The 16,225-nt window shown below is 42.7% G+C and overlaps 1 protein-coding gene and 1 long non-coding RNA gene across 2 annotated transcripts; one reads left to right on the forward strand and one right to left on the reverse strand.

The window, feature by feature from the left end:
- The first annotated feature begins 5,404 nt into the window (after positions 1-5,404).
- Positions 5,405-13,590, forward strand: LOC137340322 (uncharacterized). Its single transcript, XR_010966777.1, has 3 exons — positions 5,405-5,518; positions 9,623-9,707; positions 12,201-13,590. It is a non-coding gene; the product is annotated as an uncharacterized lncRNA (long non-coding RNA).
- Positions 10,838-12,352, reverse strand: LOC137340320 (homeobox protein vent1-like). Its single transcript, XM_068002746.1, has 3 exons — positions 11,892-12,352; positions 11,516-11,757; positions 10,838-11,289 (listed from the first exon to the last, which is right to left on the reverse strand). Exons 1-3 carry the CDS (start codon positions 12,169-12,171, stop codon positions 10,960-10,962), a joined length of 852 nt encoding a protein of 283 aa, XP_067858847.1. The 5' UTR covers positions 12,172-12,352; the 3' UTR covers positions 10,838-10,959.
- Positions 13,591-16,225: the final 2,635 nt, after the last annotated feature.

Here is a 16,225-nt window from a genome sequence, read left to right on the forward strand (position 1 = left end):
GGACCTCAGGTTCTAACAGTACTTTGAGGGGCCCTAGTCAGTCAGAAGGTCCTAGTCATCTAGAAGAGGGACCTGTGAGCCAGGAGCACTGCAGATAGGGTTCCTGGGAACTGGAACCATTAGGGAGAGGTCTTAGGAACTGTAAGCCATCCCAGCATCAGGGATAGTGATTTAGGGGTTTGTGAGGATAGGAAGGGCTCCATAGATTTGGAAGTGGGGGTTTTCTGGGGTCCACTAGGACTGGAGGTGGAACCTGAGAGCATTGGGAGGCAGAGTCTGGTACTATTGGGGATCTGGGGTGGGGGGAGCAGGGTCTATCAATCTTGTGGGAGTGAGGTCCCAAGAAAATGACCCAAACTGCCTGTGACTCTTCATAGAAAACCAACTACCTCCTTCACCACTTTCCCCATTACCAGCAGTTCCTGCCTTTACTTCATGTTTTAAAGCACTGTAATAGTGCACTTATAGAGGTTATCCTGCTCTACGTCATTACTATGGCGGGAAAGCAGTGAAAATCCCAGGAAAACGGCATTTATGTTTTTCCAGGGCTCCCACGGATTTTCTGCCGAAGGTTTGGTGGACGGGCAGGAGAACGCCCGCAAAAATTCACCCCCTACGTGACTGTGCAATGTTAATGAGTTTGCTGACTTATGCAGACTATAATAAACAAATTTACATAAACAGAAAAAAGCTCATTAACCGCTGAAAAGGTTATTGTTCCAGGCGGGTTCCAGGTTCTGTGTGTCAATCAAGAGGTGCCCAATAGTTAAAATTCATTTTCAGGCTAGCTTTGAAGAGAACAATTTTCCTAATAGACTACTAATATATAAAACAAAAATTCCCAATTCAGTGTTGATGTATACCAACTTTTATTTTAATAATATCCAAATAGAAAGACAACTGGGCAAACCTTATAAGATAACACAGGCTGTGCTAAGTGCAACAGGCTCTCTTTGTTAGTTGATATTGTTAATGGTTCCCTCTCCTCGGGTACTGTCCCCCTCCCCTTCAAATCTGCCATCATCACTCCCCTCCTCAAAAAACCCACCCTTGACCCCTCTATCCTTGCAAACTACCGCCCCATCTCCAACCTCCCTTTCCTCTCCGAAATCCTTGAATGTGTTGTCGCCTCCCAAATCTGTGCCCATCTTTCCTGCAACTCCATGTTTGAATCCCCCTAATCGGGTTTCTGCCCCTGCCAGAGTACTGAAACGGCCCTTATCAGAGTCACAAATGACATCCTATGTGACTGTGACCATGGTAAACTATCCCTCCTCAACCTTCTCAACCTGACTGCAGCCTTTGACACGGTTGACCACACCATACTCCTCCAACACCTCTCCTCTGTCGTCCAGCTGGGTGGGACAGCGCTCGCCTGGTTCCATTCTTATCTGTCCAGTCGTAGCCAGAGAATCACCTGTGAAGGCTTCTCTTCCCACTCCCGCACTGTTGCCTCCGGAGTCCCCCAAGGATCTATCCTTGGCCCCCTACTATTTCTCAGATACATGCTGCCCCTCATTGGCATCATCCGAAAACACGACATCCGGTTCAAACCTGTACGCTGACGACACCCAGGTTAACCTCGCCACCACCTCCCTTGACCTCTCCATTGTCTCTGATTTGTCACTCTGCTTGACCAATATCCAGTACTGGATGAGCAAAAATTTACCCAAACTAAATATTGGGAAGACCGAAGCCATTGTCTTCGGTCCCTGTCACAAACTCCATTCCCTAGTCACCGACTCCATCCCTCTCCCTGGCCACTCTCTGAGGCTGAACCAGACCGTTCACAACCTTGACATCCTATTTGACCCTGAGGTAAGCTTGTGACCACATGTCCGCTCCATCACTAAGACTGTCTACTTCCACCTCCATAACATCGCCCATCTCTGCCCCTGCCTCAGCTCATCTGCTACTAAAACCCTCACCTATGCCTTTATTACTTCTAGACTTGATTATTCCAATGCTCTCCTGGCTGGCCTCCCATCTTCCACCCTCCATAAACTTGAGCTCATCCAAAACTCTGCTGCCCGAATCCTAACTCGCACCAAGTTCCGTTCTCCCATCACCCCTGTGCTCACTGACCTACGTTGACACCCGGTCCGGCAACACCTCAAATTTAAAATTCTCATCCTTGTTTTCAAATCCATCCATGGCCTCGCCCCTCCCTATCTCTTTAATCTCCTCCAGCCCCACAACGCTCCGCGATCTCTGTGCTCCTCCAATTCTTGCCTCTTGCGCATCCCCGATTTTAATCGCTCCACCATTCATGGCCCTGCCTTCAGCTGCCTAGGCCCTAAACTCTGGAATTCACTCCCTAAACCACTCCGTCTCTCTACCTCTCTCTCCTCCTTTAAGACACTCCTTAAAACCTACCACTTGACCAAACTTTTGGGCACCTGTCCTAATACCTACTTATGTGGCCCGGTGTCAAATTTTATTTGATAACGCTCCTGTGAAGCGCATTGGGACATTTTACTACATTAAAGGCGCTATATAAATGCAAGTTGTTGTTGTTTCCATCTGTAAGATGCTTCAGTTATTGAATTAACAGTTCTCATCACATCACTGGGTTCAAGCAAGGCACTTTCTCTCTCTCACACATGTACATACATAGCTGCACAAACCCAGGTTGTTTTTTTAAAAGAGACAAAACGGAATTCAGTGCTGGTATTTTGTTAGGGTAAGACATAGGTAAACTTGACATATAGTAAGTGTAGTATGCTTGGGTGGAACATGTGACTTTGGACCTATGGTTCTCAAAGCTTTCCACCACTGTGGGTTTTCCTCGCCTCGTCTGTTGCAGACTAATTGATGGAGATTGATTGGCATGATTAGTCAACAACTCTATTATCATTGTATCATGGGACTGATAGAAGACGAATTAGACGGACCTTTTTTTTTCTCTAGCAATTCCTATGATGTATTTTGGTCTGTTCAATAACATAAAAGCAGGAACTGTCCCATAAGCATTGCATCTAATTCCTGTAGATTCAAATAACGGTTTTTCCTGACGTTTCACACGGACCCCCAACGTTTCCTTTGGTACACACTTCCTCTGGTAGCTTTCCCGAGTTGAGGCACAGAGACAACCTGCTGCTATGTCCCGCCCTCCTGCTGTGTATGCAGCGACATCTTCAAAGGCAGCATTAACACATAAGTTAACTGATAGTCAATCAAGACGTTTAGATCTGAGATTCACGCCTTATTTACGAACCACGCATACTTTAAATTACAATTTATTGCACAATGCAGCGCTAAACGGGACCAGGAGGATCAAAGTTTTTCGATTGTGTTGGGAGGGGGGTCTTCGAAAGGTTAAGTACTAATTTGCGAGACATTTTATTAGTCAATGGTGTAGACTGAGACTAGTTAGTACCCGTCAAGGCTGGAGGGTTTGGAAACATTAAGTGGTGAGATACATAAATCATGGGACACTTCATACTAATCGTAGTTTTTATATTAAAACATTCTGATTTGTTACATTGCGATTCTTTATTTGCCAATCTCCGATCCATAGTTGCCATGTGTACTGACAGGTTCTGGCGGATTACTGCTGTTACTGTCACTGATCTCTCTCGGGGCTATTCAATTTCTTTTCAGAATAAAAAACGTTTTAAAATTATGTTACTAATAAAGATTTTTTAAAACTTGTCTGGTTATCTTTTACGAATAAAGTCATTACTATCTGTCTTTTTTCTTTCATGTTTTAAATGCATGAAATCGCTGGTTCTGCCTCAGTAAAAACAGTACCGTTGGTTTGTGGTTATTGCCTTGGGTTTCACACCTTTAAATGATTTGCGTTTGGGATTAGCGTTACTGAAGTAGATTAGCAACTCCATTCCGAGCTATGTTTTTTTCCTGTGTAAATAACACTATTCTGCACTAACATTGGCCGCTAGACTGCTGGCGCCGCGCTCCTGGAGCGAGCTGTAAATGTGTTAAAGGCAATCTCGCATCACGTTATTCCAAATACCAGCCAATTCCAACAGCCAGTTTACAGAAGCGGAAGGGGAAGGGAGGATGGAAAATATGCTAGTCCAGCACTCTAAACAAACAAAAACATTCGGAATTTAGTAACATCGGACACGCTAGCAACGGTGTATGATCAACAATGGCTTTGTCAAGATGTGCCTCGTTTCCCTTGTACTGGATATAGAATCATACAGCACAGAATGAGGCCATTCGGCCCATCGTGCCTGTGCCGGCTCTTTGAAAGAGCTATCCAATTAGTTCCAATCCCCTGCCTTTTCCCCAGCGCTCTGCAAATTCTCCCCTTTCAAGTATTTATCCAATTCCCTTTTAAAAGTTATTATTGAATCTGTTTCCACAACCCATTGAGACAGTTCATTCCAGATCATAACAACTCACTGCATTAAAAAAATCTCATCTCGCCTCTGGCTCTTTTGCCAATTCCTTACATCTCGACCTCTGGTTATAGACCCTTCTGCCACTGAAAACAGTTTCTTCATGATTCTTCAAAACCCTTCATGATTTTGAACATCTCTATTAAATCTCCCCTTAACCTTCTCTACTCTTCTCCAGTCTCACCATGTAACCGAAGTCCTGCATCCCTGGTACCATTCCAGTAAACCTCCTCTGCACCCTCTCTAAGGCCTTGACATCCTTCCTAAAGTGTTGGTGCCCAGAAATGGACACAATGATCCAGCCTAATCAGTGATTAAAGAGGTTTAGCACAACTTCCTTGCTTTTGTACTCTATGCCTCTGCTTATAAAGCCAAGGATCTCATATGCTTTTTAATAGCTTTCTCAACTTGTCCTACCACACACACCCCCAACTCTCTCTGTTCCTGTACCCCCTTTAAAATTCTACCATTTAGTTTACATTGCCTCTCCTCATTCTTCCTACCAAAATGCATCACAGATTTTTGTTGTATATAAAATAATAAATTTTATTCAGTTGCAGTATTAACATACACCGTTCGTCTTTATTAGCAAGGTTGTCTTCCAAATGTAAATCTGTAATCAAATGATCACTGTTCTTGCATTGAACCTTTGATATTATTTTATAAGCACTGTGTAGTGTCCAATTACATCAAAGTATTTAAAATCATCGGTGATGATAATATGTGCACGAGTAACGAGTACGGAGATAATTTCGGGTGGAAATTCTGTGAGGGGAATGCACTAATCGTTTTATTTCGGGGACGCGGACAATAGATCTTTAGATTAAATTTGCGATGGATTCGCCTGGGAAAGAAGCAAGAAGAGGTGGTCACGTGATGCTCAACTCGTCTCTCATCATCCCGACTCACACAGATATCCCTCCGCCTGCACCACTGAGACCCGCTTGCCCGGAGAACTCCGAAGATTGTTCCGCGCTTCTTGGTCCCAGTCTGTGAGCAGCAGTTTCACACACTGGCTCCCACCGTAATAACAGATGTTTATGAGCCCGGCTGTTTGCTCTGGTGAAGCGTTTCAATCCCTTTGATCTGCTATCATATATGAGCAAAACTGAAAGGACTGTCGAACAATTTAAAAGGCTGTCGATTGGACGGTAGGCGCCAAACTCTGTGTGACACATAAAAAGATGAAAGTAAACTTTTGAAATTGTAATCACCGTCCTGGCTATTGCGAGGTGAACAGATGGGTTTTGTCTATTGTCAGCAGTAACAGGAAGCTTTAATGTTCAATGCTGTTTTTGTAATATCAAGTGCCGCCTCTCACACACCTGCATATTCGATTTCATTTACTACTAGCTCCAATGAACAATCCTCACTCTGTTTAATACAAGCCCCAATTTTACACAGTGAACACACTGATCCCCCTCCCCCTTCCGTTTTCTTCCTCTCTTGAAGGTGGTGGCTCATGCTGGCCACAAATACCAGTAACCCCTTGATACCTTTTTATGGCGGTCTGGGGAAGGTGAAACAGGAATAGAAAAAGGTGGAAACAATAGGTCAGTCAGCATCTGTGCAGAGAGCAGGCAGTTGATGTACGGACAGTACCTGGAACATTGACTGTTCTGTCCACAGATGCTGACTGTCCTGCTGTTTCCAAGTTTTCTGTTTTTGTTTCAGATTTTTTTATTCATTCATTCTAGGGATATGGGCATTGCTATTTCCCATTCCTAGTTGCCCTTGAGAAGGTGGTGGTGAGCCACCTTTTTGAACCGCTGCAATCCGTGTGGTGAAGGTACTCCGACAATGCTGTTAGGTAGGGAGATCCAGGATTTTGACCCAGCAACGATGATATATGTCCAAGTCGGGATGGTGTGTGACTTGAAGGTTCCCATGCAGCTGCATAGTAGATCTAGATGCAATGGGTAGAATAGGCTGGTGTCTGGCAACGTCTTTTAATATAGACAAATGCACTTGGGCAGGAGCAGCTCCAAGCATGTATACACTATATAGGGTTGTGTGCTCAAGGCTGCTAAGTGAGAGAATTATCTGGGGGTTATAGTGCATGAAGATCTATGACCAGTGCCACAAGGCTATTGCGAAAACGAATAAGATGCTAGGATGTATTACTAGGACAATTAAATATAAAATGAGAGGTATTATCCTTTCTTTGTATAAGGTATCACTGACTTGTGTTAATAGAAACAACCTACAGCACAGAGTCCACTTCCAGAGTGAATTGTTAGATAGGGAGCCTTAATTGGTAGTGAGAAGATTATGAAGGAGGAAACAGGGGGGCTGAAGAGTGCCTTTGTGAACTTGAGGGGGCTAGAGAAGGAAGAATGCTTCTGTGAAGTGGGGGATGGGTTAGAGGGAGAGTGACTGTTACCGGCAGCTTTTGGGGAACTGATGGTCTCATTTGTCTGTTGAACATGGATAATCCCAAGCGTCACTTGTTCCCACAATTTTCTAAGACTGAAAAACACTGTTATGATGAATAAATTCAAAATTTTGGGGAGATACATGCCTCCCACCCCCCTCCTACCCATCAATGAGCACAGGGGAGGGGGTGCTTAAGCTCCATTTTAAAGGAGTGCATAGAATTCTGAAATTATTGCCTACAGTTCTGCTATTATACTACAGGGAAGGCGATACTGCCTGTTCATGAGGCTGTTCTCCGTACTAGCCAGCCTCACAGCTTCCCTCTGCCTCAGTCTGGGCATCCTTCACTGTAGCACATGTCAAGATTGTACTCCAGTAGACACCCAAACTGCTTTAGTCACTACTCCTGGCACCTTTCCTGCATACCTTACCTTTCCGTGGCTAATCTCGCAAATCATCTCCACATCCCACTATCCTCAGATCACTGTATTTTTGCTGCAAAATCTGACTCCTGTATTCTAATGATAATTTTTCATGGGTCTGAGTCTGCTGTCAGAATAGGTGAGCCAGATTTAGTAGCATAAACCTTAGGTGTCCTTGAATTTGAATTAAAACATAACTATTATTTAAGCAGCTGAATATCCTAAGTGGAATAGAAAGATCCAGAGTAGTATTTCAAGTTAAATCCTGACTGTAGGACAGGGGGATGTAGGTAGAAACCAGTAAAAGGCAAGTTCAGACTATGCAAAGAGTGATGAAGATCTGATTAGTCTTCCAAAGACTTGCATTTATATAGCGCCTTTCAGGACATCCTTTACAGCCAGTGAAGTACTTTTGAAGCGTAGTCAGTGTTATAATGTAGGAAATGCGGTAGCCAATTTGCGCACAGCAAGGTCCCATAAACAGCAATATGATAATGACCAGATAATCTTTTTTTAGTGATGTTGGTTGAGGGATAAGTATTGGCCAGGACAATGGAGAGAGCTCACCTACTCTTCTTCAAAATAGTGCCATGGGATCTTTTACATCCACATGAAAGGGCAGACAGGGCCTTGGTTTAACGTTTCACCCGAAAGATGGCACCTCCAACAGTGCAGTGCTTCCAGTAATGCACTGAAGTGTCAGCCTAGATTTTGTGCTCACGTCTCTGGGGTGGGCAAAACTATGGAAATGTCAGCCTTGGCTCAGTGATAGTATCTGAATCAGAAGCTTGTGGGTTCAGGCCACATTTTAGGGACTTGAGCATGTAATTCAGGCTGGCACTTCAGTGCAACACTCTGGCGTACCTGATACTCCCAGTGATTAGCACTGTGCCTGTACCAACTATTCTGGCAGTCCTATGCACATTTTAGATTCTCCTATGTAAATATTGCCAACCTAGTTAGGTCAATTTAAATACATAATTTACACTTCTTTCCTTGTCAGTGATACTCGCTGACTATGCCTCACTGACTTGTGTTAATAGACTGCATATTCAGCATTTATAGGGCAATTCCAATGGTGAGAACTCTGTGTAGATTCTTGGGGCAATTACCTTAAAGTAAGTAGTTGACAGCAATGTTTGATCCTGGTCGTTGGGGTTCTACCCAACACATGAATCTGTGTGCCATTAAACCTCTATACCAGCCTGTTTATCTGAGGATGGTATGGGATGGAGCAGAGTTGTTATATTTGGTACTGCCACCATATTTAAGTAACTGGCTGAGACATAAAACCAAGCTGCATGTGGGACAAAATCTCTGCTGGGAAGCCAACTTGAGTTAAAATTTCTAGCAATGCAGCAGTCATGGCATTTGAATCTGTGGATGTGATAGATATCGCTGGTTTTTAAACTCCTTGCATATTGTGACTGAATTAAAGGAACTGCTATCAAGCTAAAACTAAATACTTAATTTTTGTCAGACACTGTCGTCAGATACTGTCAGGCTCAGTGGTATTTCACCACCTACAATAAAATACCATCCATTACTCTGTCTAGGTCACAAGGGCTTGGTACCAAAGGGCAACCGACAACTGTGAAACTGATCCCCGGTATGATTCAGTGCCTTCAGAAAAGGGAAAAAAGTTAGCTAAAAATAACTCATAGAATCATACAGCACAGAAGGAGGTGCTATCTAATCAGTCCCACTCCCCTGCTTTCCCCATAGCCCTGCAAACTTTTCCTTATCACGTACATATCCAATTCCTTTTTGAAAGTTACTATTGAATCTGCTTCCACCACCCTTTCAGGCAGTGGATTCCAGACCATAACAACTCGCAGAGTAAAAAGAAAATTCTCATCTCCGCTCTGTTTTTTTAAAATCAGTGTCCTCTTGTTACCAACCCTCCTGCCAGTGGAAACAGTTTCCCCTTATTTACTCATTGCACTGTCTCCCTCTAAATTCAATCCTTACCCAAGCCCCCAAAAATGGAACATTGTTTGTGCATCCTTCCTTCCTTTCCTCCTACACTCTGCAGGATTTAATACCCCATGCTTAGCATCGCCTAACTGCTAATTCTTGATTTACTGGGTTTTCTCTCCTGCTCTCTTCTGTCCCAATATGGGTCTTGGTCCCTTAGTTAAATCTTGCTAACACGATTAAGTAGTTAGCAAACTTACTTGTTGATCATGTCTGTGGGTCAGTACAGTCTGAGGAAGTTATATTTGTTTTAGCAACATTATAGTTGCAGGTGGAATTGGGCTCCAATTCCTTGGATGGATGTCAAAAGTATATGAATGTGTGTTCTGTAAAACCTGATACAAGCTCCAACAACACCTTTCTGTAGCACTCTCTACGTACAGAATAAAGGCCTATGCACACTCTTAAGTCACTTAGAAAACGTAGACACCAAACTTCAATTTTGCCAATATATTTCAATGCTTTTACTTTTATTCTCAGTTTCAGATAGGCCCTCTGAACATCCATCAGGCTGAGAGACCTCTGTGGGGATTGATCCGACTCTTGGGAATTCAGGCATTGTAGGGTAAGTGGGAATTTTTTTTCAGTGTTACATCATTCTCCAGATTACTCTATGAGAGAATTTTAGCACTTCAAACAAGATTTAAACATGGCTGTCATTATTGTTTATGCAGCTGTTCGGCATTGTTGCTATATTTAGTTTTTACAAGTTAGCATTTTGGATCAATGTAGAAATTGACAAATTATTTCACTCAGTTCTTTTGGGAGACAAGATTTCTCCGTGAACATTTTGTCAGCTTGAGGGAAAGGAAAGATTTGTGAAGCTTGGATGACACTTTTGTCAACATGCAAGAACCTGGCGCCATCAGTCTAGACACTATTTGTAACCCTCTGAAATTAATTTGTATTTGCAATTATGTTTGAAACATTTGATGGGTACTGCTTTCTCTGGCCAGGATCTGGTAATTAGTACTGGGCAGATTGTATCACTGCTTCACCATTACTGCTTCACCATCTGCTTGAAGCAGGGATTGATCCAACTATTGCAGATGAATGTAATTCTTAGTAACAGTGGTTTTCTTTGTACATTTAAATTAACGCAATAATTTTTTCGTGTAAGCCATGGTCATTCAAATAGGCCATAAGTTTGAAGTGGTTAGCATCAGTAAACATGTCATGTGTAGCCTGGGAATAAAAAAATCGCAGTGTCTATAAGCTTTTGACCTGCAAAATTATCCACACAAAATGGATATATAACTCAATAGAAAAATCATTAGCAAGATCAAGCAATGAGACAAATCTGCTTTTGATGTTAGTTGAGGGACGAATGTTGACCTGGACACCAGAACTCCCAGCTCTTCAAATTGTTTAAAGGGCCATTTTAACATCCACCTGAACCATTGGAATGGGGCAAGACAGCCTGGGTTTAACCTCTAAGCCAAAGTAGGCCACCTCCCACAATGCAGCATGCTCTCAGTACTGTATTGAAGGGTCACCCTAGAGATCATGTTTAAATCCTGGATTGGGACTCAAATTGAGATCATTTAAGGGCCATTGTCAAACGGTTTTGAACTGTTCCACGGATGGAACCAGTAACACCCAAATATAGCACAGTGGATTTCAGAAAAGGCAGTGTTTGTACGAATTTCAATTTTATTACCAAAATAAATCAAATTACAAAATTAAATAGGATATTAAATAGATCAGTATTTTTCGGTTTTACAACTTTTCTCACTAACGGTATTGCACAACATCGCTTCCCAAAGTCTATTAGTTCTGGGTTGTGGCATCGTGAACCAGCTCAGGTGTGACATCCATCAGGAACAGATATACATCCCTCCCGGAGAAGGGCTCATCATCAACGGGTAAAGGTAGGGCTGGTACCGGGAAAGGCTGTGATCCACATTCGAAGTGTGTCCGTGGGATGGCAGCTGGTAGGCGGGCCGAGGGAGGCGGAGGGGACTGCTGGCGGCGTGGAGAATGCCCCGATCGTTCATGTAATATCCAGGGAAAGTGCATGGAACCAGGAACGGGTCTCTCATCGGCACTGGATGGGTCAGCAGAGCGGGGGCAGCAAAGGAAACCGAGCACAGATCCTGCAACTGGCGTTTGAGCTTCATCCTGCGGTTCTGAAACCATGTCTTTACCTAGGAAGGGGAGGGAAAATATATTTATATGAAAAGTTATAATGACATTCCCATCGGCAGTACACAAAGTGAAAGTCAAATTTCTATCCTGTACTTTTAAAAATGTAAACCAATTTACCAATAATCCCACCCTGTTACTCAGATAACCCTAAAATCATAAAAAGTGCTCGACAGAAAGGGTTTTGAGGATTGGTTTTCGAGGAGTGGGTTTGCAGAGCCCACTTACCTGGGTCTCGGACAGGTGGAGCAGGGCCGCCAGCTTAGTCCTCTCGGACGCCCCCAGGTAGGTGTGCCGCTTGAACTTCTTCTCCAGCTTGTGGATCTGTTGGGCGGTGAAAGCGGTGCGCACTCGGCGAGGGGCGTCGCACTCACACTCCGAGTCCACGCTTCTCTCTTCCTCCTCCCGGGCTGAACAATCTGAGCGGCCGGATTCACTCTCCGAGCCCCAGCAATCCTCACGACTGGACACTGAGCAGGGGGTGGAATATATGCAAATACTTTTAGTGGAAATCTGTACAGCACAATAGAACAATTCTATTGATAATTCAATTCACCATAGACTATTAAAGTTTAGTAACTCGTGGTATTTTTTTGTTACTTACAATCAGTGCCAGTTGAATCCTTCAAAACTTGTCCTGGTTCACAATTGTCCATCCAAGGCAGTAGCTGCCTCTTTATTTCGGATGTGGAGTTTCCAGTCCCTGTTTCACTCTGTTGGAAGATCTCGGGTCTGGGCTGTGTGGACTCTTGTGTACAGAAGCTCGGAGATAGGAGCACACAGGGGATGTAATCTTTCAAAGAGTCTTCTCCTGGATTCCTTTCGGTGCACCCGTCGCGGCTGCTTCGAGCGAGCCAGTCAATACTAAAGTTACCGTTGACCATCTTCCCACTTTTTTTTGCTTCGCTCGCAGATCTGTCTGGACTCCGAGATGCCACCAGCCTAATTTATGTGGCCCTTCTCTGCAGCGATTTCCATGTGTGAAGAGACTTCAAAGCAAAGATAACGGACAGACAATGCCGAACAATTGGCTCTAATTTAGGAAATCATTAATGTGCTCGAGTATCCGGCAAATCCGTGAATGCTGGCTCCACCAAGTCTGCGGCCGTTCTCTCTGGCCTTTCTGAATGGGACATAAAATTATACATCTAAGGGATCCTTGCTGTTTCGTAAATAGGCATGATAAGTAATCAAAGGAATATATATTTATACACACTAAACACGTATTCGTTTTCTTTTAGAGTCGCTCTTAGCAATTTGCAAAGCGCTTCCGACGTGTTACATCGATGTATAATCGGTCAGTGAAACGAAACTGCGGCCAGCGGTTTAGTGTGAATCCCGTGTTAAAAAGTCCCATTATAATGGGATAGACTACAACACACAGTCACATCCAAATAGAACAGTGGTACAATCTCGGGTAAATTCTAGTCTGTTCAATGAACGTGCTCTATTTTTCTCAATATTGGGTATTAATAGCTCTAAATAGCTCTACAAACTTCAATCTATTTTTAAAAATTATTGAGCATTTACATGGACTTTCTTCCGAATCTGAACTGTTCCTCAACACAGTTAATCAGCATTGTTTTTCCAGTTAAAGCGATAAAATAATACAATAAGTAACATTCTATTGTCTTAGTTAATAGTTAACCTGGTCAGACGCCACGCCACAAAAGCAAACCACATTCTCCGGTTAATTCTGGTCTATTCAATGTAACATGCTCTATTTCCTTTTCTCTCAATATTGGGTTAATCGGCTCTTTTTTAAAACTAACATTAATTACACTGACGTGCATTATAACATCAGAAAGAATGGAACATTTCATTTGAATTGTGCCTTATACATTTAGAAAAATAGCATTTAACAACTTGATGAAAATAACATAAAACGCACATTCTTAGCTGGCGAAATTATCCACACTAAATAAACAGCCCTGCACATAAACATTAAAGGTTTCACGTCTCATTCCATTTATGATTATTTTCTTCATCTACACTACTGGTCTCCAACTACCATTTCTCCAGGGAATGTATCTGAAGCTCCAGTCCATTCATGACCTATTGGTTTTCCATGAAATTTTGATTGATTTATCTTTGATGCCAACATATTGGACTAGAACAGATAATTGGGTCAAAGGAGCTTTGACCAACTATGGTGTTGCTGTGTTTCCCAACATCTATTTCTCTATCATTTGAATGTTATATTTAGGAAACTATATTGTATTGGTATCAAGAGATGGATAGTATAAGGCCCTGTTAATGCTGAAAAGTAAGAAATATATTTTATAACATGTAGGGTTGATCAATGCCAGTGTGATTTTTCTTATAGCATATTGTAGGTTTACAATCTGAATAAAAATAAATAACTATTTAAATAACCAGTTCTTTTCGATTTTAGCCTACCTAAAAATTGCAGTTTGTTGAAATGTCCGAACAGATGATGATTGTTAATAAAAGCCTACAGGAAGAATGTTTGAGGACACATGTTTACCTGCTTAGTTCATATCAAGTATAAAATATAAACGCAATAGGGAGTAAATATCCATGGAATTTGAAACTGTAACGAAATTTACTCAGGAACAATAGTCACTTTGACAATCTACTCTAGTACACCCTCAGACAAGGACAGTACTACTGTAGTTCCTATAAAAAGAGAAACTGCAAATGCTGGAAATACACAGCAGCCTTCAGCATCCAAAAAAGGGCTAAGATTTCGGGTGTGGACTTTCCTTAGAATCCTAAACATAGTTTTTCTCTGTACAGATGCTGGCCTGTTGTGTATTTACAGCATCTTCTGAAAATATTAGATTTAAATGTTCTCTTCCCACTTCTCAGTGGCTTCTTTACCAGCTATTACCTGTGGAGACTCTTCCTCATCTACATGCTGCTCCTTGACAACATAATCTGAAGACATGGGACCAGCTTGCACATGTATGTTGAAAACACTCAGCTCTACCTCATCACCACCTCCCTCAAATCCTCCACTCCCTCTATATTGGCAGTCTTGGTTGAGCCGCAGCTTCCTTGAGTTAAACATTGGGAAGACCAAAGCCATTATCTTCGGCCCCTGCCATAAACTCTGTACCCTTGACACCAATTCCATTCCCCTTCCATGGCCACCGTCTCAGGTTGAACCAAACTGTTCACAATTTTGGCTACCCCCATTCAAACTTTAGCTGAGCTTCCAACCCCATATCCCCTCCATCGCGTAGGCTACCTACTTCCACCTCCATTACAACACTCACCTTTGCTCCCGCCTCAGCCCATCTGCAGCTGAAATCGTCATCCACGCCTTTGTAGCCTCCAAATATGACTATTCCACTGCTCTCTTAGTTGGACCCCAGATTCCACCCTCCTTAAACTTCAGCTCATCTAAAACCCTAATTCAATCCTATGCCGCACCAACTTCCACTCACCCATCACTGCTGTCTTGCTGCCTTACATTGGCTCCCAGTCCTCCAATGCCTCCAAATTTAAAATTCTCATCCTTGTATTTAAATCTCTTCATACTTTCATTCTCCCCCTCCGCCCTCCCCCCATCTCTGGAACCCCTAGAGCCCTTCAACCCCCACCCCCCACAGAACTCTGTGTTCCTCTGACTCTGGCCTCTTGTGCACCCCCTCTTTGCCTCATCATTGGTGGCCATGCCTTTAGCCGTCTAGGCCCCATACGCTGGAATTTTCTCCCTAATTGCCTCTCCACCTTTCTCTCCTATTTAAGACCCTCCTTAAAACCCACTATTGACCAAGATGTTGATGGCCCCTCCTAATATCTCCATCTTTGGCTGTTTGTCCATTTTTGTCTGATTATGCATCTGTGAAGCGCCTTGGGATGTTTTTCTACATTAAAGTTCAAGTTGTTGTTTTAGTGCATATTGTGTTATTATATTAAGGGCCTATGTTGAGAAGCAAATTAGGAGAAATGCTAGGAATGAAATTTATGACAAAAAAATTGTTAACGTATTGAAATACATGGAGTCGTAAAACATGTTGCAGTTTAAACTAAGAATGTCTGAACCTCACCATGAACGAGTGAGAGTTGACAGGTCTGTCTGTAGTATCGATCTTTCTGTTTCTCTGCTCATTAAACGGCCCTCGTCCCAGGAGAGAAATGTAATCGGTCCTAATTACAGTTTAAGAATTATTTTATGCAGATTATTTTTCCTATAGCAGTTTTCAATGGATATGTTTACTGATAGCCCAATGCCAAGTATGCATTGATCTTCGAACTCAGTCATCTAAACTTGGATATTTCAGATACAGAACCGTGTAATGCGTCACGTTAACGAGCTCCACTGTCTGTGTCCTATACTTCAATGGAATGGTGTGATGGGGCAATTGTAAATCGATTAAATTCGTCGGGGAAGCACTTCTAATTTGCATTAGACCTGCCGGGTGGCGCACACCATGAACAGTTACACTGACCGTAGACGTGTCAGCCTATCACGCAGTCAATGAGATCGATTTAACACATAGGTATGAGACCGCCCCGCTGAGCCTGTAGAGTGCCCTCATATACTGTATCCAACTGGCCCAAGTGCGGTGCCCTCACAACCTTTCATCTATTTTTTATTCACGCTATTCATATAAAAGGGCAAGTGGCTTTGGGCTTTCATAAGACAAAATGCTCACTCTTGCAATGTGACTATAGACTCAAACTTTGCAATTTTCATAAACATGTGCATATTTTCAGATGTTCTCATAAATGTTTTCCTGAGTCCTTGGTACGGAGCGGTGATGCTTTTATCCCCAATAAGTCTGCGAAAACCTTCCCTGCACTTGCTCTGCATCTCTTAGAAACTTAAAAAGAAAATTATAACGAAACGCTTCCAGTAGCCTTTGGCTGCATTATAACTTATTTTACAACAGTGAAACCAATCAAGATGAAATGAACCCAACTACTGAAGGTTTATTGTCTCTCTTTGATTCCCATCAGCTCTTA

The sequence above is a fragment of the Heptranchias perlo genome, chromosome 21, assembly GCF_035084215.1.
Source record: "Heptranchias perlo isolate sHepPer1 chromosome 21, sHepPer1.hap1, whole genome shotgun sequence".
NCBI classification, from domain to species: domain Eukaryota; kingdom Metazoa; phylum Chordata; class Chondrichthyes; order Hexanchiformes; family Hexanchidae; genus Heptranchias; species Heptranchias perlo.